The following is a 26,430-nucleotide window of genomic DNA, read 5'->3' as shown; positions in this document are numbered from 1 at the left end:
TGTATTTGTGTGTCCATGGCACCCACGACACAGGGAATCCTAGTGTGGGGCTGTGAGTGCAGAGAGCGTTTATATCGGGCTTCGAGTATAGGTACGTTATGCGGTTAGAAGCAATAGTGATGTGCCGTTAACAGTCTAATAATCATCGATATCGTACAAGTTGTCGATCTCCTCGTCGTCCAGCTGCATAGATTGGAAGTCCACCTTGTAGCGGAGAAGACCTGGAACCACACAGGTATATCCATTAGTGATGAAACAAAAGTAATTATGTCAGTGTAAAAAAAAATTGAACACGTGACCGTATCTGAACACCCTATATATAATAGGGTGAATTTTTCAAATAGGCTTTCAGGGCCAAATCCGAATCTATGAGGATCGAATAAGGATTAACGAAAAGTGCTTAAAGGTGTTACGAGTCCGATTTGATAAAAACTAAAACTACATCATGTTTTTTTTTAAATATCTTTTTCCCTAGCCGGAAATCGAACGAGATCATTTTGAAAAAAATAACACACGTTATTTTATTCTACTATCGGATAGTGTCACGCATATGGATCAAATTCTGGGAAGTAATGATAAATGACTAACTAACGGAAAAGCCTCATTTAAAAAAATATATATTGTATCTAAATCGGCCTCGTAACTCCTTTTAGCATTTTTCACTAAAGCTTATAGTTTCGGATTAGGCCCTGAAGGCCCATTTGAAAAATTCACCCTGCATAGTCCGACAAACTTTTCTGTGAATGTGGTGGTTTTCAAAAACAGTAATTTGTTGTCGGCTTCATGAGCAATATTTAAATCTTCCCGGGCAAGAAGTAGTTTTTACATTAATTTAATAAAATTGCGGTTTTAAAAATAACAACTTGTCTTAATAGTGTGTAATTGTACTGTATTTTGTTTAAAAAAAATCTATGTATGTTTATAGAACTACAACAATAATTTGATTTGATTCAAGAATGTCTTGGAAACGATCGTTTATATAAGCTAATTAAAATAAGCGTACCTAATACTATTATATTTTTACTTTATTTTTAGAGATTCATAATATTATATTTAATATTGATAGATAACATATTTGTTAAAATTTTCCACTTATTGGTTAGTTTGGCCAACCTGGCAACATTATAAACGCCCTTGGCACCGCTGACACACGCATAGAAAAGTTTGTTACACTATAAATGGCATGTCAAAAATTTGTCAAAATCAAAAACAATGTGAACACGTTATATATAAATAATTATATATGACAAAAAAAAATATGACGTCAAAAATAAATACGTATAAATATGTAAAAATGTATCTATAACTAAATGACATTTCAAAAAAAATAACTTCAAAAGAAAAAAATGTGAACACCTTTAAAAAAATAAGAATAAAAAAACATTCCACCTTCACACACTCCAAATTCATAAAAAAATATTTTCAAAATTAAAAATAAACACAAAACTTAAACTCAAAAACCTAAATCCATATTACCTCGAATCCAGTTGGATGCATGTAAAAAAATCATGAATCACATTTAAAAAACATTGAATCAACCATACATTCTAATTGAAGTTATACTTCTTTAGGCGGCATCATTAGGAGAAAAAAAGTGTGTTAAAAAGTATTATAATGAAACGATTTATGTAACGAAAGCTGTTACACTGTAGCGTTACGTTACAATAACTATAGTCTGATTTATAATTAGGTGTCCAAAATGTAAACAAAGAAATGTCAGTGTCAAACTACGATAACAGATATTGCAAACCTTAACAAATTAACAAGAAACGAAAACTTTCACATACTCGACAAATAATAAAATCTTAATAACTGCACTCAATTTTAAAAAAACGCGCTATGTAAACCACAAAACTTTTGAGTTCGACCACGATCACGAAAATGAATAATATCAACTACAACACTTAAAAATAGCGGCACAAAAAATGTTTTGGATTCCGATTGTGTTACCATTATCACAATTTAATTTTCTACCATAAATATTGTTTTTTATTATTATTACTGTATGAAATGAAATTGAGTTAATATAAATATTGGAAAATTTGAATTGATTTTAATTTACTTAGATTATTATTTTATTATCGTTGTATTAATTTAATATTGTCAAAATAAGAAACTACCATTTGAAACATATTTTCTTGATAGGTCAACACCTTTGTTTACATTTTGGACACCTAATTATGAATCATACTATATATTCATTTATCATCTACTTATACATGTGATATCGTACGATATATGTGCCAATCATTTTGTAATATTTATTTCTTTTGCAATAGTTTCGCTCGCGCGTGTACACATTGAAAAATACACTATTTGTACCACGCTTCTATTAGCTTGACCTGTATGTATGTATGTAACGGAATGTTTAAACTCGATTTTTACACACTTTGAACGGTCCGTTTAATTTAAAATGTTGAATACCTATCTAGAACCGATGATAAAACATGATTTTAATCATTTTGTCCAATTTTAACTTTGTCTCATCAGGATCGTCAGGATTAACGATTTTCCTTGTACGATTTTAGCGTGGTTTTTAGTTTTAAAACTATATTAATTTATTAACACACAAAGACGATATTAAACATACAAATTAATTTGTAATATTGTTTTTCCTTTGATTCAATTTTAGTTTCAATCGCACGTTACACGTTACACATTAAAAAATACACTTTTTTTAACACACAAAGAAGTATAACTTCTAATATACATTACACACTTCTTTTTTCCATTATAATATATACCAAATATAGAGTTTAATTTATGATATACATCTCATTATTTTATGATGATACATAAACCACAAAAAAAGGAAAATAACACACACAACCCGAAAAATAACTCCACTCACTTCCCCAAGTGGATTTCCAAATACTTTGCGATGGACATTACATTTAACTAGCTTTTACCCGCGGCTTCCACGCGGTCAGTTTTGAAGTGAAAAAGTGATGGGTAGAAAATGTTAAACTCGCGTCAGGACACGTGACCTGATCGAAAATTCGCAAGACAGTCATGTTTGCGCACGGTAGGGCAATAAATGAATATTGTATTTTACCACATAAATTATAGTACTTTTATACTGATAATTTCAACAATTCATGCAAAATTATTGTCTAACCATTCCAAAATATCAAAAATGCACAACGTTAATATTCAAGTTTTCTTCTGCCGGCACTCTCAGAGTGCAATCCGTTGATTTCTTGTATCCATCCTTCGGGAACAGTCTTTTTTCGAGATAAAACACCCCTTTTCTGAACCCCTGACGACGTGTGTACAACATTTCATGACAACCGGTTGTGTAGTTAAGGCATGGGAGTGTGACAAACAAACACACATTCGCATTTATAATGTTAGGATGATTTTTGATTAAGTTATCGATAGATTGGTTTAAAATTTTAATACTATTGCATTTCTATATTCGTTTTATATTTTTTATCTCAAAATTTATGTTACATAAAACATTTTGTAATTAAATATTAATGAATTTATCTTAAATTAATTTTGTACAACAGCGATGACGAAATTCATAGTATTGTATTGTAAAAAGTATGTACTTATATTCAACATTAAGAAAAAATATTTCCAATAAATGTTTCAAAGTTTACAAACCTTAAAATCCGTAAATAAAGCATAGAAAAAGACATTGAAATAACAACACGAATACCAATTGCAAACGTTTTTGTTTATATATCAGAAAAGCATACAATATCAAACCAACCGACTGAGTACTTATTCATATGGAACTCGCGTACGCGGACCTTCGAATATAATATGGTAGTAGCAGACGAGCATGCAGTCGACTTACGTAAGGCTACTGCCGCATTGACATCTGAACGACCCCAAATAATGGAACGCAGTCCGCGCCAAACTTCTAGTCCGCTCTGAATAAAGAAACGAATCGCGTCGCAACAGCAAATTGTAGATATTAGCGGGACGAAGACAGCGCGGGACCATGGCATCCTCCGCTGCCCGCTCTGGCCCGCGGGCACATTGCGCAATTAGTGTGCCCTTACTGTTACTACGGAGAATACGCTTGTAGTTGTGTTCAACAGCATTAGCTCTCTGAATACACCTGCGCGCAACTACTTCAGAGCGGACTAGAAGTTTGGCACGGACTCTACCCATAGTACGCGTCCCGTATTAACAATTTTACCCTCTCCCCTTCTAGTGATCATCCGTAGTGTTTGCTAAGACCGCCCCCCCCCCTCGACTTTTCGCCCCTCGAAATATATTTTGACTGGCTCAGGAACCTAATTTACTAAAGTGGAAGTATTCTTTTCTTTTAATCACATTTGTTTCTCATAGACTACGTGACAAGAACCTATGACCGCCATCCCTATGACCAAGCGAGGTATTTTTAAAGACCCCCTCCACCCTTAAAGGGTCACGTAGTATGGATACGTTCCCTAAGAATAGACTCCTACCTGAGGTCGGCCACTGATACTGTGAGGACTAAGTTGGAACGCCTCGGATAAGTACAAACTCTCATACAACTCCATACATCTGACAAAGCTGCAAGCGAGTTGTCAGATTAGTATGAATACTTTCATACAACTCTATTGGACTGATATAGCGCTGTGCGCGTGTTGTATGAGAAATCCTTACATACACACTCCATACAATACCATATATTAATATTTCGTTACCGCGACACGGCTTCTATATGAACAAGTACTAACAACACTCTGTTACATTCTAAGGAACGAAACATATTGCCAAAAGTTGTCTCCATTCAAATTTAAAAGAAAACCTTAATTAAATTAATTTTTATTTTCAAATTTCGAACATACTGTAGATATTTGTGTTTCATATATACCTAGAGATGGCGCTACAGGTTGCCTGAATCACGCTATCGAAATTTCACAAGGCATACATTCAATACTAATCAATACTGTCAATAATAATGAACGTGCATTGACAGTGTCTAGTACAAACGTCAAAAATGTATTCATAACTATAACACGTCAGTAACATTGACAGTATTTTCAATAAGACTGAACGTATGTTTTAGTGTCTTTAATAAGAAAATCTCCATAAATTTTAAGTTTTCTTATAAATATTTTAACTTGAATGGAGACGCCATTTCTACACTTTTAGGCAATAATTCCTAAAATACAATGAAAATCTTTTCAAAATATACTCTAAGCGTGTGCGTTAATATGACAGGAGTAAACATATTTTTATTTAAAAAATCTGATTTCATATATTATATCATATAACAGGTGTTATATATATGTATATTTTCAAGTTATTACTAGTTACTAGATATATAATGTTAGCGACGTCATCGTCAACCGATTATTGTCCCACTGCTGAACACGGCTCTCCTCTCAAAATGAGAAGGCGTAGGCCATAGTCCACCGCGCTGGCCAAGTGCGTATTGGTAGACTTCACATACATTTGAGAAGTTTTTTTTTAATCCCTCAGGTATGCAGGTTTCCTCACAATGTTATACTTCACCGTTAAAGCAAGCAATATTAAGTTTCTAAAACGCATATAACTTTGAAAAATCATAGGTCCGTGGTAGGTACATTAAATATATAAAATATAATTATGTATAATAAAAAATATAAAATTTGCAACTTGTATTCCCCATCTCAATATGAACCTATCCTTTACAAGTCCTCAATAGATGACACCGCATAGCATTTGATTTCTCCTGTTATACCAACACACACACACTACACACTAATATACATTAAAAAATTCGTGATTGCCTCTAAACATAAGTAAATAAATTACTATCGTAATATTTAAAATTAAATACACGCTATAATAAAATAAAACATTTAATTTCACAGTAATTTTTCATTTTTCCAACCTAATTTAAAATTGTAAGGCTGTTTACGCACGATGCAAACTTAGAATTAGTCATTTGATGAATATATTCATTTAAGTAAATTGCGTTAATGTGACACAAAGTTATCATTTCAGCAATAAATATTACTACACATTAACTGTTGATGACATACGACATAAGAATACATATGGACTAAGTTTGACAGTCAATTTTAGCTATAAACAAGAGTTCATCTGATACTGAACTAAGAAATACTTTTTTCTAGTATAACATAATCACAGATAACTGTCGATTGTTTAATAATGCGGTATTAATTTGACGTTTACAGACAACACGCAACATAAGCAACATATTTCTCGTCAACATTTTATTTGCATCGCGCGTAAACGGCCTTAGAACAACGATACGCAGGTAGAACGGCCGGGCTTAAACACAACGGTGTAAATTTGGTAACATTGTAATATTGGTCCAATAATGTGTGCGAATAGCTTACTTCGAACAATACGTACGCCGTACGACATTAAGACTCCTTTCTCTACCACTTGGAGTAAGCTAGATACCTACAGGAATAGTTTAGGTATTTCTAGTCAGGATAGTCTAATAGTAACGCCATGTACTCCTATTTGCTATACGCAGACTTCGACTGACGAAGGTTCAAAATTTTTATTACGACATAGAAATAGCAAACGAGCATGCAGTCCACCTTAGTTAAGTAGTCACTGCCATGAATACCTGTAAACGATCTCAAATAGGACTACTTGAGGTCGATCACAGATGCGTGACACATAAATATAAGCTTGCAAGTGTGTCTGCCTTACCACACCCTTAAGAGTAGAACACAGACTTATACTACCGTTATAGGGCGTATAAGTGTGGTATTGCCACATAAGTTGAACCACTAAAAGTTCGATCACCGTCAAATATTCAAAGCTACGATTACAATCCCTATCTAAGGATATATCGATTGTAGCTAATTATACAAATCTGTCAATATTGCCGCAACATGTTATAAGTTAACCTTAACCACATTTACGACAATTAATTGAACATCAAAATATTGCCGCAACATTTCAGAACAATTGCATTGTGAGACAGTAGCCTTATTCTACAATATCAGTTACTGACAACACGACTAATCATATGAACTTATTGCCTCAATATCTTAACTTGAAATGCATCGTGAGAGAGCAGCCTACTCTCTATCACAAAAAACATACACATAGTATAGTCCGCGCCAAACTGCTAGTCCGCTCTGAAGTTGGTGCGAGCTGGTGTAGTCATACAATTTGCTATGGCGACGCGACTCACTTCTATATTCAGAGAGGACTAGCAGTTTCGCGCGGACTATAAGTCTAAAACTATTTAATTAATTGTAAGCTATATTTAACATACTGCATTAAGATTGCTTTTACGGACAATATTAGCGTAGTAGCTAATCATAATTAACTACATTGAAAATCACAGATAAGTATGACATAATTATGAGTCAGTAAAAAGAGAACAGTATATTCAATAGGTACATTCAATTCAGACTTCTTTTTAAATATAGGAGTAGCAGACGAGCATGCAGTCCACCTGATGGTAAGTGCCTACTGATACAACCTCAGATAAGATTAGTCTTACCTGAGATCGGCCACAGATTTGCTACCCTTAAGAACTAAGTTCGAAAGCCTCGAATAAGTCTTGTAATGTCTCCCTTACCACACCTTTCAAACCAGAGTACAGCGGCGCTTAACACTGCTGTTAAAACAGAAATAGGTGTGGCGGTGGTGCCGCCAGAGTCGAACCACAGAGGATCCTACAACCTCCTAGCTTCTCAGAGATAAGCCTATATTAGGCGCCAAAAGTATTTGTTTCATATAACACCTTACATTTAATCGTCTTTAGTCATTTGATTCGTCTTATCTCATAAAATTAAGGTACATAATATTTCCCTTTAAATGGTATACCTATTAAATAAATTTCCATTTCTCATAAAAGGATATTTAGGCACTTACATATTTTCTTGCGTTTATTACTAACTTATACAGGGTTACTGATAATTCGATACATTCCCTTGGAGGGGTAAAAGTAGAGCTCATTTGCAATAGGTTTTGTCATTAAGTACCCAAGCCGATAGTGATTTGTTTTTGAGATATTCAAGTTTTTGTGTTTTTATTTCTAAGTACCGATTTCAGGCAAAAAATAAAATGCTCCTAAGTGAATGTCCTACTTTGATCCTATTTTTGTGCATAATCTTATACCTAAAATCGCAACACTTCCTTAAAATGACAATACGCTGTAGTAGTACCCTTAAACTTTACGTTATGGAGGTCAATTTGCTAGAGTTCAATAAAAAAACCCTTTTTATTTCCACTTCAGAGTGAATTTGCATATAAAGGTTGTATGGAATGTGTCGTACAAATTATTAAAATAATAGCCCTATTTCACTAGCTATCCAAAATGGCATAAAACTTTTATCTACATTGACAATCACAACAATAACACAGTTTAAAGTGTTAACTAAGGTAATGTGCTTTACCTGTGGCGAACAGTAAGATTCTAGTGCAGTATGCGAATCCGAAAATTACTGATGTTCTGAGTAGTTGTTTCTAGCTAATAACTTATTTATTTGAAAAAATACCGTAATATTTCGTAGCACTTTGGATAGCTAATGAAATAGGGCTATTATTTTAATCATTTGTACAATACATTCCTTACATCTTTTTATCCAAATTCACTCTGGAGTGGAAATAATAAGGGTGTTTTTATTGAACTCTAGCAAATTGACCTCCATAACGTAAAGTTTAAGGGTACTACTACAGCGTAATGTCATTTTAAGGAAGTGTTGCGATGTTAGTTATAAGATTATGCACAAAAATAGGACATTCACTTAGGAGCATTTTATTTTTTGCCTGAAATCGGTACATAGAAATAAAAACACAAAAACTTGAATATCTCAAAAACAAATCACTATCGGCTAGGGTACTTAATGACAAAACCTATTGCAAATGAGCTCTACTTTTACCCCTCCAAGGGAATGTATTGAATTATCAGTAACCCTGTATTGTAAAATATAAGCAAAATAATACATACGATAAGTTTAAAACTACATAAATATTTCGTTATTTCAAAATTTAATAATCATTAGCAAATATCGTGTATTTGCAATAAATAGCAGATATGATATAAATAACGGATTAATAGCAGATAATATATTCGAAGGTATATGAATGTCTTTTTGTGGCTTCAAATAAATTCGTTAATATATTCGCATTACTTTACTAAAACTATTCCGAATATAACGACCTACATGTCGGTTGAATACATAACAATAAGTTTTATCTATAGATATACTAAAAGCGCTAGCGATTTTACGTTATCTAGTAAAAATGTTGGTCTTACGATAGGGCATTAGTTTCAACCGAAATACTAAGGATGGGTTGCATCAAAAGCCGGTTAAGTTTGCATTAGTTACATATAACATGACGGTAGCGATGGTATGTAACTATTATGTGCTGCACCAATTTACCTGTCATGAATGTTGTAATCTGCTGACAACCCGCGTAGCGGAGCGGTCACCATACCGGTCTGACGCGCAAAGGATCCCGGCTTCGATCCCCGGCCAGACAGAAATCTAAATGATGAATTTAGGTTTCTGTTTCTGGGTCTGGGTGTTTGTGTATTTGTCTCTGTGTGTCCATGGCACGCACGATACAGGGAATCCTAGTGTGGAGCTGTGATTGTAGAAAGCGTTAATGTCATTTGCTTCGCTGTCACCACAACTTTGACACGTTGACAGATACGGAAGTTGACAAATACAATAACTTTAACCGATCGAAATCGAGCGTTTAATGTTACGTGTTACGCAATTTCAATGTAACTAAAATGATGCAACAGATTAATTTTTAACCATATATTTCACGGTTGATTAGGCTTTTGTAAATATTAAAGTTACATGATGCAACCCATCCTAAATATTATACGCTAATTCTAAAATAACATCAATTGGCGTCTTACAATAAGCTTACAATACTGCTATAATATATTCATATATTCGTTATAAATAGCAACAACGTAACGTTATTACAGTATGAACGTTTTAATGTATCGTTAGTGATAAATTTAATATATTCTAGTTATTGCTTAAATAGGTTATTATAGAGTATTAGTGTCTACCATTGATCAAGAAACTGCTAGACTTTGCAAAAACGTCCCAACGTAAAGTGCTATAATAGTGATAAAAGAGCTATAAAAATTAAAAACCAATCAGTGATGTCCGTTTAATTTTTGCAAAAGTGAATAGAATGACGTTTACTATGGATATTTATTTTATTATTGCTCCAAAATATATCCTATTCAACGTATTACTGTTCCACTACTGTGCACGGGTCTCCTCTCAGAATGCGAAGGATAAAGCCGTAGTCCACTACGCTGGCCAAGTGCGTATTAGTAGACTTCACGTATCTTTGAAATTTTTTTTTCTTCAAAAACTGTCATATGACTTCACTGTTATAGCAAATGATTATTAATATACAATCTGTACCTAACTTTAAAAATCTGCTGTGCGTGGGTGAGATTCAAACCTCGAACTTCCCAATTGAGGTGCACTTTTTCTACCACTACAGTATCACCGGTTTATTCATACTTAGACTTTTCATGAATATACAAAACTCAGCCTCTACGTCCATTCGTTTCTCAGTCAATGATAACGTTTATTAAATTTAATATGTCTATTGTATCTCACTGTTCAAGTCTAACGGTTTAAGAATATTATCCATCTCGTTCCTATATTAGTAGAACCTAAAATAAGTACAATATAAAGAGATATCGAGTAAAAATATGCATGTACCTTAATTTAGTAAGAACCAAATTTACACCGGCCGCGTATCGCGCTATGCGTATTGTACACGATACGCGTATTTATACACCACCTGCGTATCGTCGAAAATACCGCGTCCACACACTTAGCACACGCGGCAAACATCCACAAACGTTTGGCTTGATTTGTTTAGTACACAAATCGAGCCAAACATACTATCCACACGTTCGAATTTGTGACAGTTCGTCAATGTTTGGCAAGCGTGTGGACGCGGCGTCAAACATCGTTCCATTGCGCATTGTATGCTTCTCCTCTACGTTAACATAATGGATATGACTTACAATTTTGTATATAAATCGAGTCTGCTTAGAAATACGTTACCAACGATCGTCACACCAAAACAAAATAAAACGCGCTTAAAGAAACAAGTGCAATCATACATTAAATTCGTACTTTCTAGCTGTAATAGCATTTAGCTGGTTATTAATAACCAATCTATCCACCTTTACCTACCTAAGACCAAATTTGACAATGTGTAGTATGAAGACATTGTCAAATGACGATCGTTGATAGGCAAAACGACGGATAGATCGTATATTAATAAAGAGTGTATTATTTCAATTAGTATTTAACGCCAGCAATTAATAACCAATCTATCCATTTTTTATCTACCAAAGGTCGAAATTTGACAATGTATAATATGAAAAATCATCAAATCAATGGGAAAAATGTTGGATAGATCGTATATCAATAACGGGCGTAAGATACGACTCCCGCTCGTGGGATTCTCCTCGTTTCACCCCCTCTTTCATCAAAATAAAAGATTTTTACAGTATGTACTCCCATTCCCCTCAAATAACCCCGAATACGCGACCAGACCTAGTAAAATGTTTTTATTATACACTTAAACGAATCTCAGTTTATTCGATATAGCGGACAAATATTCAAATTTAATAAAATATAAACAAGTTTATAAATGTTTATTTAAAAGTTTGCAAGTGTTTTACATTCTGTTATTAATTTCGAAAAAATCAAATTTAATTCACAAATCTTTAAATTGCAGTCAAATTTAATACCAACGTTTTTAAGTTCTTAAATTAAAGTAAGAATAAAATTTCAATTATAAATAGATACGTTTTCTAATTTATTAGTATTTTAATTAATATTTCCAATATCTAGGCGGCACCAGACAACAAACTTTACTTTAAACTAAAATAGCAGGTATTTTATTAAATTATAACATAAACCGATACGCGTTAAAAATAGCAGGTATGTTCTGTTATTTTTTATAACGTTATATTTAATATACTAGCAGACAAAAAAATAAGTCCCCATTAAGCCAGTTTGGAAATAATATTTTTGTTACTTTTTAAATTCATTATTGGATAATTCAACTTAAATAACGAATCTTTTGTTAGCAATACATGAAAAAAATCAAAATATGAAGGAAAATCAATAAAAATAGATGTCCATATTTTTATATGCTACTTTATAATGACATTAACACGAAAAAGTGTTTTTTGCACACTCATAGATAATGTGGGTCAAAATAAAGACGTGAAAAGCTCTAATCAATCAGAATCATTTTGGTAACATCAAGTTATACGGGGTATATCTCTAAGCAGAATTCGCATGTATGTATGTATATTAAAATAATATGTCTTGTATATGAGTTGTAAATTTAATGCCGCATCTACACGCTTGGAACTTGCCGGAAACTCCAAACCTCCACAAACGAAGGTAGAAGAACCATCTGTGGTTCGACTCCGGCGGCACCGTCGCCACACCTATTTCTGTTATAACAGCAGTGTTAAGCGCTGCTGTGTTCTGGATTGAAGTGTGGTAAGGGAGACATACTTATCCGAAGCGTTCCAGCTTAGTCCTCAGGGGAGCGGCGCATCTGTGGCGGAGCTCAGGTAGGAATCTAATCCTATCTGTTTAGACAGATGGTCTACGAGCTTGCAGTCCACCTGGTGGTAAGTGGTTAATGCCGTATGGACTGTACAACCCCAGATAAGATAAGAGTCTTATCTAAGGACGACCACTACGTTGATACTGAGGACTAAGCTGGAACACCTCGGAAAAATATGTCTCCCTTACCACCCTTCAAACCAGAACACAGCAGCGCCTAACACTGCTGTTATAACAGAGATTGGTGTGGCGGTGGTGCCGCCGGAGTTGAACCACAGAGGGCTCTACCTACGACCACCACGTTTGTATTTCTAATTGTTTGTTGTTTAGCAAGCGTGTGGACAACGACATAATAGCACATAGCGGTCGCGTAACGTCACTTTATTTTTAACCGTGCGAATATAGATATCGTTATATTCTCTAATTAGAATATATTACTGTTTTATTTCGTAATATTCAACTGTAACATTGAACTACAATAGGTAGACAGTTCACATTTTCACAATGCATTTACTTCAATGGCTGTTATAATAACAAATATTAAAAATATATATAAGTACATTTTTATGTTTTGGTATCAAATCATATAGGTGGCATACGACGCCTTGTAAGTATTACTTCAGACAATTAGTGTTGGAGTCAGCAATCACAGGAAAATATTAATTACATGTACTATTTGTTACCCGCGACTTCGCTCGCATAATAAAGGGTAAACTTTTCCATACGAGGGTCAATATTTACAAAAAATAATCTATAAAGGGGGCCGATTTCCTATACTTATTTATTGAAAATTGTAAAATAAATATATAAATACATGGGCGTTTTTTTTTTTTCATTGACATACCCATAGGCAAATCAAAAGTATTTTTTCGCAGATATTGTTTGGTCGGAGGAGTACGGTAACTAGCATTGTGACACGAGAATTTTATATATAAGGTACATTTTAAAATTACTATGTAAATTGAACCTCATATTAATAAAAAAATCCTTATAAACCGTTTTATAATATAGACGTAAATTAGCATGCGGTCCAGCAGATGGTAATCTACTACTACTGCCCATGGACATCTGGGCAGTTCTTAACCCCAGATAAGATTGGATTCCTACCTGATGTCGGCAACAGATGTAACTCCTGATAACTAAGTTGGAAGACTTCATATAAATATCTCTCCCTTATCACATTCCTAACCAGTACTACACTGTTGTGGTTTTATATGGATATTATTAAGAAAATTATTAAGTTAAAATTAAGAAATAAATAAGGTTAATAAAATATATCGAGACTACATTCGCACGGTTTATACTACATCGTTCGGGCTTAAGGCATTACGGTTCAAAAGCGGGTAGAGTAGAGTGGGGTGAAGGAGAATGGGGCCCGAAATGAGGAACACATTATTGCAAATTCCGCCCCCTTAGGGGACAAATATTCTAAAATCCTTTCTTAGCACTAATTATCAACCTATTACTGTGCCTCTGTTGCCCATAGGATTCCTCCTATAATCAGATGGATTTAGATCTTAATCGACTACTGGCGCATGCCTAATATTCATATTCAATCTATCCATTGTTTTGCGTACCAAAGATGAACATTTTGCAGACCAAACTACAAATTGTCGAATTACGAACTTTGATAAGCTAAATTAGGATAGATTGAGTATTAATAACGGTCATGGCGAGGTAAGCTACACAAAGTATTGAGAACTTATTTTACAAAACTCCCAGGCACATAAATAAGCAACATAGTTAAAGTGTGAGGGGACACAAATAAAAACTGAAAAGTTTTTATAAAATTACATAAAGATCATGCAGTCCACCTGATAGTAAATCATTTGTGATCTCCAAACCCTTTGCTTTTTCCCTAGTTGTTCCACATTTCGAAAAGAATGGGTGAAAAAAAATGATAGTGTAAAGTCACAAATGAAAAATGGATTTCAAGACAGACAAACAAGGTGATAGGCGATAGAAAAACACAAACTGAAACTGTGCAAACGAGCGGTTTTAACGCGGCGTTTATTTTGACGCCGCTCTACGTTACCGACGTCGCGTGGATGGAAGACTTTACTTGTATATTAATTTAAAATAAAAGAACACCTCTCGGAAAAAATGGAAGAATAATTCGCGTACCTGGGATTCAAACCTCAAATTCTCAGATATAGAAAGAGTTTCACTTTCATTAATCTATGGCCCGTTATTAATAATCTATATACCCAATATGTTGTCTACCAAATCGACATTTGACAAGCTCTTCACAGAAATCCGGATAAAATTGGATTCCTATCTAAGGTCGGCCGCATATGTGCCGCTACCGCTGAGAACTAAGTTACAACGCCTCAAATAAATGCCTCCCTTACCACACCCTTCAAACCAGAACACAGCAGCGCTTAACACTGCTGTTATTAGAATTACCGTGTTACTGTTATTAGAATGGCCGTGGAATGGATGTGGCCGTGGTGCCGCCGAAGGCTCAAACATTAAATAGATCTTGTAAATATAAATGTTAACAAAATCCAGACTTTTTGAATTAAATATATTAAATAAAAGGGGGTTTACGAAAATTAACAAAGCGTTTTGGGAGGGTAGTTATTAAAGTGTAATAAATTAATCTTTATTCAAAGATAGAATTAAATCTTGTTTCTTTTTTCATTTATAATCATAAAAAAGTGATACCAATGAAAATAGTAATCAATATTTAAAATATGATGCTGTATGTGATGTATTGAAATAACGAATCTGTAAATTGATATTAAAATAATATTTAGAAAATAATTGTACGAAGAAACTCGAAACCTCTGTTTCGAAGACGCCTATAGATAATCGTGAAGTCAATAATCGAGAAGCAAAATAAAATCGTCACAAAAGTCAGAACTATATTATTTTTATTCACGTAACACACAAAAAACAAAGATATGTCAAACCACACGATAATTTATTAAAAAAATAAATCATTGTTAATAAACATTCATCTACATTTACAAACGAAAATTACAATAAATAAAATAAAAAATACGCAACAAAATCCATACTCAGCACCTATACCGAACGAAACATAGAAAACAAAACGCCCGCTTAAAAAAACGCCAGCGTAAAAACGCCGCGTCCGACCCGCCCGTGTGCACACAACTCGATATAACGTACATATAAGCGATGTAATTTACATACTACGTTACAATCTCGTTTGTATCGCCGCGGCGACGTCGGATCGAAACGCTAGTCTACCATGTCCTTGTATCGTCATCAACCAATTTTTTATAGTATAGGAATAGCAGACGAGCATACAGTCCACCTGACGGTAAGTGGCTACTGCCGCCAATGGACATCCGTAATCAATCCCAGATAGAATTAGATATTTCTACCTGTATTCGGTCACAGATGCGCCGCTACTCCTGGGGACTAAGCTGGAACGCCTCGGAAAAGTCTGTCTCCCTTATCACACCCTTCAGACCAGAACACAGCAGCGCTTAACACTGCTGTTATGAGGCAGAAATAGGCGGTAGTGCCTACGGAGTCAAACAACAAAGAGTTACATCAAAACATGGATTACATATATCAAACAATGATCATCTGCTATTATTAGACACCATTAGCTATTTATGTAGCATTATTGGACATCATTGGTGACTATTGGACATCATTTACCATTATTGGACATCATTGGCCAATATTGGGCATCATTGGTCATTATTGGACATCATTGGTCATTATTGGACATCACTGGACATCATCCGACAAACGAATCCAACGCCACCGGACTACACAAACGATCCTAACTTTAGGTGAGTATCAATAAATATTTTTGCGTGTTTTTCGTGAAAATTTTTGCATTTTTTTGGATTTTAGTTTTATTTTTTTTGGTTTTTGATTTTCGAAATCGCTATCCCGCAGACGTAAACGTTCAGTAGTCGTCGAGGTCAACGTCGTCTAATGGTTCGTCCAGTTGCAACGATTGGAAGTCCACTTTGTATCTAAGTATGCCTGTTGTTTAGTTAAAAGTTTCACCATTACCGTCACATCCAGCGTTGTTAGCGGCAGCGGGGGTGGGGGAGAGAAAAAAGTATTGTTAGAACATTGTTAGTTAGTTTTTCTACTTCTTTTTCAAAAATATTGTTAAGATAAATAAATTTGTTTATGTACCAAACATATTATATTATGTCTAGACTAGATAGTAAACGAGAAAGGTGATAAGAAATAAAATATCATCATCATCATCAACCCATTACTGTCTCACTGCTGGTCACGGCTCTCCTCTCATAATGAGGATTAGGCCATAGTCCACCGCGCTGGCCAAGTGCGTATTGGTATCACATACCTTTGAGAACATTTTTATTTATTGTAACTCTCAGGTATTCCTTTACGTTCGAGCAAGTGATAATTAATAAATATTAAGGGTATCTCGCTCTTTAGTGGAAATACCCTAAGGAATCGCGATCTAGACATCATATAGTATATTTGATAGCATTAAATAATACAAAATAGCATAAAAAAAAAATATTCCAATTAACTTCACTTCATTCACTATTGCATTAATCAAATATAGGAAAGGAAGTATTACCAAGCTATATCACAATTATAAAAGATAAATATTCTTTATCTTAAAAAAGAAAAAAAAATCAACTTAATATTAGATAACTTAAAATTAATAATATAAAATAATATTGAATGGATAGCTTAAATAAAGATAAACTTAGATATAAAATATAAGTTAAGACAACAAAACGTAAATTAAATTAAAAATAAGACCCCATAATTAAGATAACAAAGATAAGAAAAAAAACAGATTAAAAACAAAAAATATTATAACAAACGATAAATTCAAATAATGTGACAAATTAAACTAAAAATAAACAGACCCATAATAAAAGATAAAAATAAGATAACTTAAAAATTCCGCTAAAAAAACAAATTAAGACACCAAACAACAAATTACGACAACAACGGCAATTTAAGTTTAAAAAAAACATAAAAAAAAAGATAACACAAGATATAAAAAGATAAAAGATAAACTCACCGCCGATCCCGCCGAAGCCTCGCACGAACTGACTGCCCTCCTGGCTCTTGTCCGTTATGATCTCGAGCGTGGCGCCGAACGACTTGTAGTTGTTAGCGAGCCACTCGAGCAACGGCTGACACTCGACCAGCTCGAGCTCTACCCCGCTCTGCGGAAAGATATAATTGGGATAGATAGAAAACGACATTTTTTAATATAATGTAGGGGTAGCAGACAAGCTTGCAGTCCACCTGGTGGTAAGTGGCTACTGCCGCCCATGGACGTCCGTAATCAACCCCAGATAGGATTAGATATTCCTTCCTGAGATCAGCCACAGATGCGCCACTGCCCTGAGGACTAAGCTGGAACGCCTCGGAAAGGAATGCCTCCCTTACCACACCCTTCAAACCAGAACACAACAGCGCTTAACACTGCTGTTATAACAGTAATAGGTGTGGCGGTGGTGCTGACGGAATCGAACCACAAAAGGTTTTACCTTCACAATTTTGAACAATGCATCCTTATTCAAACGTAAAATATGTGCTCACCTCCTTGTCGGTGAAATGGGACTTATCCTTCTCCTGCTCGGGTGTGAGGTGCAGGATGGTCTCCTGGTTCGTTGCGTGGGACTTCAGGACATATCTGTAATTTTATATAAGCACACCTTAGTATCTTGTGTTACAGGCACATCACATTGAACCATTTATATTGCTGGTTGTTAATACGTTACGTCACTTATTAAATACTTGTCTATTTTATATTTTTAGGATCTTCATTCTTGCTTTGAGTTATGAATTGTCAACTGATTTTTGCAATGTTTTTTATAATGGAGATGTTATAAATTAGTGGATAATTAGTGGATAATCCCTTCGGAGCATTTTCATACTTGCAATATCTTGTTTGAACTCTAGTAAGTGAATATTTGTATTTTACAATATCTTGTTTAAAAGTTGTTATTTTTAAATATATGAAAGCCATTAATGTCTGTTATAGTATCATTCTATCAAATTTTTGTCTACTAAAATTAAAATTTGAAAGTTCTTAGGCAGGCATTAACAAATGACGATGTTGGGTAAGGAAAAAATTAAATAGATTGATTATTAATAATGAGGGTAAGTTGGTGCCAAACCGTTGCTACGTGAGATATATGTCATAGGTAGCATTTTATATGTTGACTAGCTAACCCGGCAAACTTTGTACCGGCTCAAAATCTATTTATTAAATATATTCATATAAAATATAGCCTATGTTACTCGTGGATAATGTAGCTTTCGAATGGTGAAAGAATTTTTAAAATCGGTCCAGTAGTTTTTGAGCCTATTCATTGCAATCAAACAAACAAAGTTTTCCTCTTTATAATATTAGTATAGATGAATGTGGTCATGGCATGATGAAATAAAAGCCTAATATGAAGTGTTGCAAGTAAGTCCTTAGAAGTAGTAGGACAGTTATGACAGGCCCTTTTTTGATTTTGTTTTTCTTCTTGTGTATTATATATAAATAGAAAATGAGCATACAATTCTTGATGGTAAGCGGAAATTGTCATCCAAGGAAATCTGTAATGAAATCCAAATAGAATTAAAGTCGATGACAGAATGGGTTACTACCAAGGACCAAGTTGGCCCTACATAGTTCTCTTCCTTACCACACTTCAAACTAGAACAGAGCAGATGTTATACCAGAAATAAGTGTGGCGGCTCCCGCCGGAGACGAACCACAGAGTGTTCTACCACACCATTTGAGCACCATTGTACCATGTACCATTGAAGCCCTTACCTCTGAATGTCGAGGTTCTCCCAGCAGATGAGCGTCTCCACCGCGCCAAGCTCCAACGCCCGCAGAGTGTCGTCTACACCGAAACAGTACTTCCCCGTGTCCTGGAAATTGTTTCGCCAATTTTTGTAGTACAAATAGCTGACTCGGCAAACATTGTGTTACCATATAAATAACTAGCTGACCCGGCAAACTTTGTGCCGCCTCAAAATCTATTTATCAAATATATTTCATATTAAATACAGCCTATGTTACTCGTGGATAATGTAGCTTTCGAATGGTGAAAGAATTTTTAAAATCGGTCCAGTAGTTTTTTTAGCCTATTCATTACAATCAAACAAACAAAGTTTTCCTCTTTATAATATTAGTATAGAAAAAATGCTAAGGGTGAACAACCCTTAGGGGTATCAAAAATAGATAGTTGCCGATTCTCAGACCTACTGAATATGCATATAAAATTTGGCAAAAATCGGTAAAGCCGTTTCGGAGGAGTATGGTAACTAACATTGTGACACGAGAATTTTATATATAAGATATAGTAAATATGTGTATAGAGTAGGCCTTCATGGCGAAAATCGCACACGTTTTTTTTTTATTTTTAGTATATGTTGCTAACGCGGCCACCGGTATACATTCTCTGTAAACATTTTAAGTGTCTGTCTATTACAGTTCAAGAGTTAGAGACCTGTGACAGATGGACAGACGGAAAGACAGAGGGGGCTTAGTAATAGGCTTCCCCGATTTTACCCTTCGGGATATGGAACCCAAGAAATGAAAACCTCATCATTAGTTTGTAGTAATCATAGAATGTAACGAGTTCATTTCGAAAAATAATGGTGGAATAACAGATGTATTATTCTGTTTTATTCCACCATAAGATAGTGTCACTTATAAGGATCAAATTTTGAAGGAATGATACATGAAAAACCGAAGGAAAAGTCTTATTGCGCTGATGATCGGTCACTCACCTGTGAGATCTCATCAAAGTATCTCCCGATGAGTTTCTTCTCCTGTATGAACTTAACGTTCTGGAGGGACTCCGCGGCGAGCTCGATCGCCTGGTTGAAGCCGTTCTCGCCGCCGTACGACACGTCCACTAATTTTATTATCTTGGATTGGAGACGCTGTGGGGAGAAAACATGATATTATTACTACGCTTTTACTAGCTTGACCTGTACGCATCTACGTATGTATATAACGGAATCTTTGAACTCGATTTTTACCCATTTTGAACCAAAAGTTTAATTTAAAATTTGGAACAATTGTCAAGAACCGATGACAGTGCACAATTGTAATAAATTCCCATTATCCTTATCAGGTTCATCAGAATTAACGATTTTCGAAGCGGTGTTCTAGGTAGGTGGCGCCGCGGCGATGTGGTGCGGACTAAATCGTAACTAATTAGTCAAGTGAAGATGGCGTTAATTATCGGGATACTATTCAAGAATAGTTAGGTAAAAAGGGTCGTAAAAAATGTCGACCAATTTTCTTTGTCATGTCGTCACGACCTGAACGTAACACGATTCGTTTTTGATTGTATACAGCGCCATCTAGTGCCCTAACTCACCGGATCGAACATATCCGACTGCGAGAGTTCAGTCTTGAAATCAGCCGAACCGGCCAGGATGAGCCCGGCGACATTCGGCCTGTCCGCGCTGATGAACAGTTGGGTGGCCACCTCGGCGACCTTGCGGACGTAGTTGTGACGCTTCTCCATACGGAGACGGGCGAAACGGAGCGCGGACTGACCACCGCGGCCGTGCTTCTTCGGCAGGTCCACTGTGAACTTGTGGAGGACCTGGAATCATGGACATAAGAACTTAGTTTTGTTAGTTGAGCGACGACCCGCTTGGCGGAGCGGTCACCACGCCGGTCTGACGCGCAATGGGTCCCGGGTTCGATCCCCGGCCAGATAGATTTCTAAATGATGAATTTAGATTTCTGTTTCTGGGTCTGGGTGTTTGTGTATTTGTCTCTGTGTGTGTCCATAGCACCCACTATACAGGGAATCCTAGTGTGGGGCTGTGAGTGTAGAAAGCGTTAAAGCGTTTCGTTTTCGGCTGAGGTTGTGGAAGGACTTGGAAGGAGAAGCGTGCGGGATTAGATGTGTAGATAGATTCTTCGAGCTTTGATAAGCAAAAAATACTAGTTAGACTAGGGCAAGTCTCTTATTAAGCAATAAATTAAATGGTACATATAGACGGCGCCAAGCTGCTACTCCACTCTGAAGTTGTTGCGAGCAGGTGTTGTCATACAATTTGTTATTGCGACGCGATTCATTTCTATATTCGGAGCGGACTAGCAGTTTGGCGCGGACTCTACTAAATTACATATACAAGAGACAACTCACCTCCCTCGTATTACCCTGCAGCGTACCAAACAGAGCACCGTTCCCGTCCATCACGATAAACCCGAACTTATTATCATCAGCCAGTAGCGCCGTCAACGCCTCCGTATGGAACTTATTATCGCAGAGGTATAGCGACGTGTTGATCGGCTTGAAGGGCTCGAAGTCGATGTTCACCTTCTTCTCCTTGCCCTCCTCTGTGACGATGGTACCGCAGTAGATCACCAGGCCGTTGGGTGGTACTGTAATGAAGAAAATGGTAAAAAGTTTTCAAATGTTCAAAATTCGTTTGAAGATCTTTTTCTTTACGCGAATATTTTTTTTTTATAATATAGGAGTAGCAGACGAGCATACAGTCCACCTGATGCTAAGTGGCTACTGCCGCACATGGACATCTGTAATCAACCCCAGATAGGATTAGATATTCCCACCTGAGGTCGGCCACAGATGCGCCGCTACCCCTGAGGGCTAAGCTGGAACGCCTCTGAAAAGTGAGACAGCTCCCTTACCACACCCTTCAAACCGGAACACAGTAGCGCCTAACACTGCTGTTATTAGGCAGAAATAGGTGTGGCGGTGGTGCCGCCGGAGTCGAACCACAAGGGGTGCTACCACCTTCTGCCCCACTGAATATGCCCCACGGGTGCTTTCATTGACGGAAGTTTTCAAAAATATGTTTAAGAATCTTTTTTCTGTTACCCGAATTTACGCACACACGCGTTCCACTTTTATGCTATCCTATTGTTTCACAGATACTTTCTAACTATGATACTACAATTGCGAAAGTGAGTTTATTTATTTCGTTGCTACACCTTCACTCATTCTCTACCAAACCGATTGTCATAGTATATTTTATATGGGCGTTGTCAGGGGTCCAGAAAAGGACATAGGGTACCTTTTGTGCGGAACAAAAGTACTTTTCACGAAGGATAGATAAAAACAACTACCGTCATCAACCTCTGAATGCGATCGAAGCCGCACGTAAAAGGTAGTGTCTTTAAATTCCCACCTCTCTTACGCCTCATACCCTTAACCACCCTCTCTTTCTATTAAGCCCTTAACTTCTCTTACCCAACTTTAAGGTCCTAACTCCTCCATCTCTTACTCTTAGCCCCTGAACTCCACCTGATAACCTTAAGTCCTAACTCCCTCTGCCTTATCTATAAGCCCTTAACGCTCTCCCTCTAACTCCCACCCCATCCATCCTACCCAAACCCAACTCACCCTTAGTATACAGCTTCAATCGGTGCTGCACAGACGTGATGGCCCCGAGCACGGAGAGCCGGTTCACGCGCGACTTGATGTTGGAGGCCGTACCGAACTCGTCCGCTAACATCTTCGATACCCGCGAGATCTGATCCTTGGGCGGGATTATGAGGGATATCATTGATGTGCCGTTCCTGGAAAGAGATGTAAGTATTTTTAGTTAAGCAGGCACGAAACATAGTAAAGAGGATACCATACTGGACTGACGCGTAATGGGTACCGGGTTCGACGCCCGGTCAGATAAATAATTAATTTAGATATAAATTCTCCATCAGAGTGTGGGCTCATCATTATGTGTATCCATGGCACCTAGTCTGAAGTTTTAAAAAAGTTTTCATAGGTATTTGAAGTCTACCAATCCTCACCTGGCCATTGTGGCTATAATCTAAACCCTCATCACTCAAATAGAGCCATGCCCATGAGTGGGACAGAAATGGGTTAACAACACATTACCGTGACCAACAAACTAACAATTCATATCCATTATTAATAATCAATCTGTCCAATTTTAACCTATCAAAGTTTTCTTTTTCTTTCTTTCTCTTTTCTTCCTACTTCAAATAGTATAATTTCGATCATGGATACGCAAAAATCGAATAGAATTGATTATTTTTAACAGGCCTACATAAACACTAAATAAGTCAGTGACCGACTCACACATACAAAGTTACAGAAATGCATACAACACATACATATATAAATGAATGAACCCAAATACGGAACAAAGAATAATAAGAGTTGTAATGAATCAACCAAGCGTGTGTGGTTATTTTTAGGCACACTGTACTTAGGTATGAAACCACATCTTATATGCGTGTAGTCATGTAACCTGTATATTGCACTAATTATATATGTATATCATCATTATATAAATAGGTTATGAAACAGTTAAGATTTTTTCCGTTGACAAAGGAATCTGTCAATCATTTTTCTTGTTTTGTTTAGCTATAGATGCATGCATAATAAACTATTGATGCAATTTACAGCTGATATTATCAGTCTTTTCAATGTTTTGATCAACCTACAGAAACCTTCAGAAAGGGAAATGTTTAAGTTTAGTCTTAGTAGTTTAGTTACATTCTAATCAAGTGCAAAGAGACAATATCCGATAAGAATTTATTTAGACCTTTCTGGGATATAGATTTCATCCGTACATACAACCATATGTTTGCATTAATTTTGGAAATTCAGTTCATATGTATATCCAGATCAAAATTAGTAATTCATTTTTATCTTTGTTTTTTGAAATGGAATAAAATTTTATAAATTGTGTTACTTCAGCAACTCAACAAATAATATAGCCATGGTAGTCCGATTTTGAAAAAAAGACATTAGTTACTGAAACTTCCTAACTTAATAAATAAATAAGTACCAATACACACTTGGCCTGCACGGTGGACTATGGCTTAGTCCTTCTCATTCTGAGAGGAGACCTGTGCCCAACAGTGGGACAATAATGGTTGATGATGATGATGAACTAAATAAAATATCTTCTACCTGTCTTCACAAGTTTTAGTCCTTATTGATGTGCTGACTGATAGAGCCAGAAGGTAGCCATAGGAACTCCACAACAAGATTCGTTTTTTTTTTGGCTCAATATACCTTGAAGACTTGGGACAAGATACTCTAGGCTAACATTACTACTTACTAACATGATTATTGGAATATTATATTACAAAATTAATGAATAAAATAAGCATAAAAGGTTTTTAAAACTACACTTTTGTTTACTAACTATAGCAAACAAACTAAACTATGGGGTTTAGGAAAACTACAGATGAGCCACTTACTAAAATGTACTATAACAGCTTGTGGTGTAAATATGATTCCACTTGAAATACAGTTGATATCATAATAATGTATTTGTTATCAATATTACTTATATTAAAATTGATTAAGTACATAATTTAAGTAAATATAGTAACTTTTCATATTTCGTATGCTTAGTATTTCAATTAATTTTGCAATAATCACAATAGGATGTCGACACATGAAGAAAATATTCACGAAACGATGACGCATACTAATATGATAAAGGAAAATTTGCTTGTATTTTCCAAATAAAGAAGATTATGGCGGCGAATTAGCGCCAATTTTTAAGTGTTTTTTTTTTTTTTTTGCAGACAAAAGTTTTACGTGGACAGCCACATGATGCGTCAAATTGATCGCGCCGTAAGGTCGAGAATAGCGTGACGGCGGCAATTTCCATTTTCCTATCACACCGCAATGGCGTCGCTAGACAACGGGAGTTATGGAGACGTAAATCGCATTGGTTCCCCTCTTCCGCTAGGTTATGATATGCGCATGTGCTCCCTCGTGACGCAGTCTAGCTGGCAATTGGCATCATCCAATCATGAGCCCAAAAACTTAGCGCGGCCGTACAACTGTATAAACCAAGCGTATCTCTACCCAAAGAACATTAATCAAATACTCACCCTCTCGCCATTTCCAAGCTCTTTATCAACTTCTTGATCTTCCATATTTCTACATTGCGATCCGCTGACGATTCTTCGGACATTTTGGATCGGTTTACTTATTAAAAATAGCAAAATACACCACAAAAACTTTCCAAATAACGGAACAATAAAGTAACAAGTCAAAACACAACACCAAACTTCGCTAATAAATTAAATTCGAGGGAAAGGGTGTCCGAAACGCGGCTCGAACTGCTCAAATCCAGATTGAACCGGACGAAAGTAAAACCTCGCGACTACGTTCACACACTTTCTAGTTTACATTTACGTCTGCGGCCGCCCGAACTTTTCTTCTGGTACGCGGAGTTCTATTTTTTTTCTTATTTCGGTTACCCCTAAGCATGTGGGATGCAAAAATCAGACATTTGAAGGTAAAAAGGTGACGTGAATGACCAAGCGATCGAACGCACGCACGCTTCCGTTCGTCGTCGATCGTGGAATTGAAAGAAAAAAAAAAGAAAAGCTTATAGTGTTGCCAGTTTTAATAGCAATCCATACTGAATGCAGTACAAAGTATCGACATAAATCTGCACCAAATATTCACCACGTTTTAATAACATTTCATTTTATTTGCTCCAATTAATGTCGTCAAAAGCATAAAGTATTTATAAAATGTTTGTTATGTTATGAAATCAGTCTTCGTCTTAAGTGGTAAAACTATTAATTGATGAAATTAAAGAATTTTCATATTTTATATTTCATATCATAGCTTATGATCGATATTTTCAAATATCAGATCTTCGAATCGCTTAAAAATACGTAGATAAAAGTATTATTAATTATTATATCGCATTATATGATAATTTATGCAATTATTTTATCAGGTTTTGGGTGTTGTAACTTTATTCCGAAGTTTAAAATAGTCTTTATTTTTATAAATTCATAATAATAATTAGCTGCTTTCTTATTGTTTGACATAAAAGGATTTATTATAAACTTTTAGCCGACACTATAGATTTACATAATTGTGTAAATTTTAAGGAACTTCATAAATACTTAAATTAATCTTTATGGAAATCACAGAAGATAGCGAAACGTTCTGGAAATTAGAGTGCAGCAGCAGTATTGAACATT

At 35.6% G+C, this 26,430-nt stretch overlaps 1 protein-coding gene across 1 annotated transcript; it reads right to left on the bottom strand.

The window, feature by feature from the left end:
- On the bottom strand, positions 1 to 25,810 carry eRF1 (eukaryotic release factor 1). The gene is made up of 9 exons (XM_073087227.1): positions 25,318 to 25,810; positions 22,841 to 23,016; positions 21,620 to 21,858; positions 20,837 to 21,067; positions 20,238 to 20,393; positions 19,273 to 19,373; positions 18,045 to 18,138; positions 17,518 to 17,665; positions 1 to 221 (listed from the first exon to the last, which is right to left on the bottom strand). The coding sequence occupies exons 1-9, from the start codon at positions 25,398 to 25,400 to the stop codon at positions 136 to 138; spliced, it is 1,314 nt and encodes a 437-aa protein (XP_072943328.1). The 5' UTR covers positions 25,401 to 25,810; the 3' UTR covers positions 1 to 135.
- Between the last annotated feature and the right edge of the window lie 620 nt (positions 25,811 to 26,430).

The sequence above is a fragment of the Epargyreus clarus genome, unplaced genomic scaffold (genome assembly GCF_041222505.1).
Source record: "Epargyreus clarus isolate Ecla_fem2 unplaced genomic scaffold, WU_Ecla_fem_2.2 ptg000025l, whole genome shotgun sequence".
NCBI classification, from domain to species: domain Eukaryota; kingdom Metazoa; phylum Arthropoda; class Insecta; order Lepidoptera; family Hesperiidae; genus Epargyreus; species Epargyreus clarus.
Note: the sequence above shows the minus strand (reverse complement) of the source record. Positions and strands in the feature narration are given on the sequence as shown.

Bases quoted from the DNA above. Each gene is read 5' to 3' on its own strand.
- eRF1 (XM_073087227.1), bottom strand. From the start codon at position 25,400: ATGTCCGAAGAATCGTCAGCGGATCGCAATGTAGAAATATGGAAGATC. The intron at 21,068-21,619 runs GTGAGTTGTCTC...CCATGATTCCAG, and splicing joins TGCAGGGTAATACGAGGGAG to GTCCTCCACAAGTTCACAGT. The intron at 18,139-19,272 runs GTAAGGGCTTCA...ATAAAATTACAG, and splicing joins GAGAACCTCGACATTCAGAG to ATATGTCCTGAAGTCCCACG.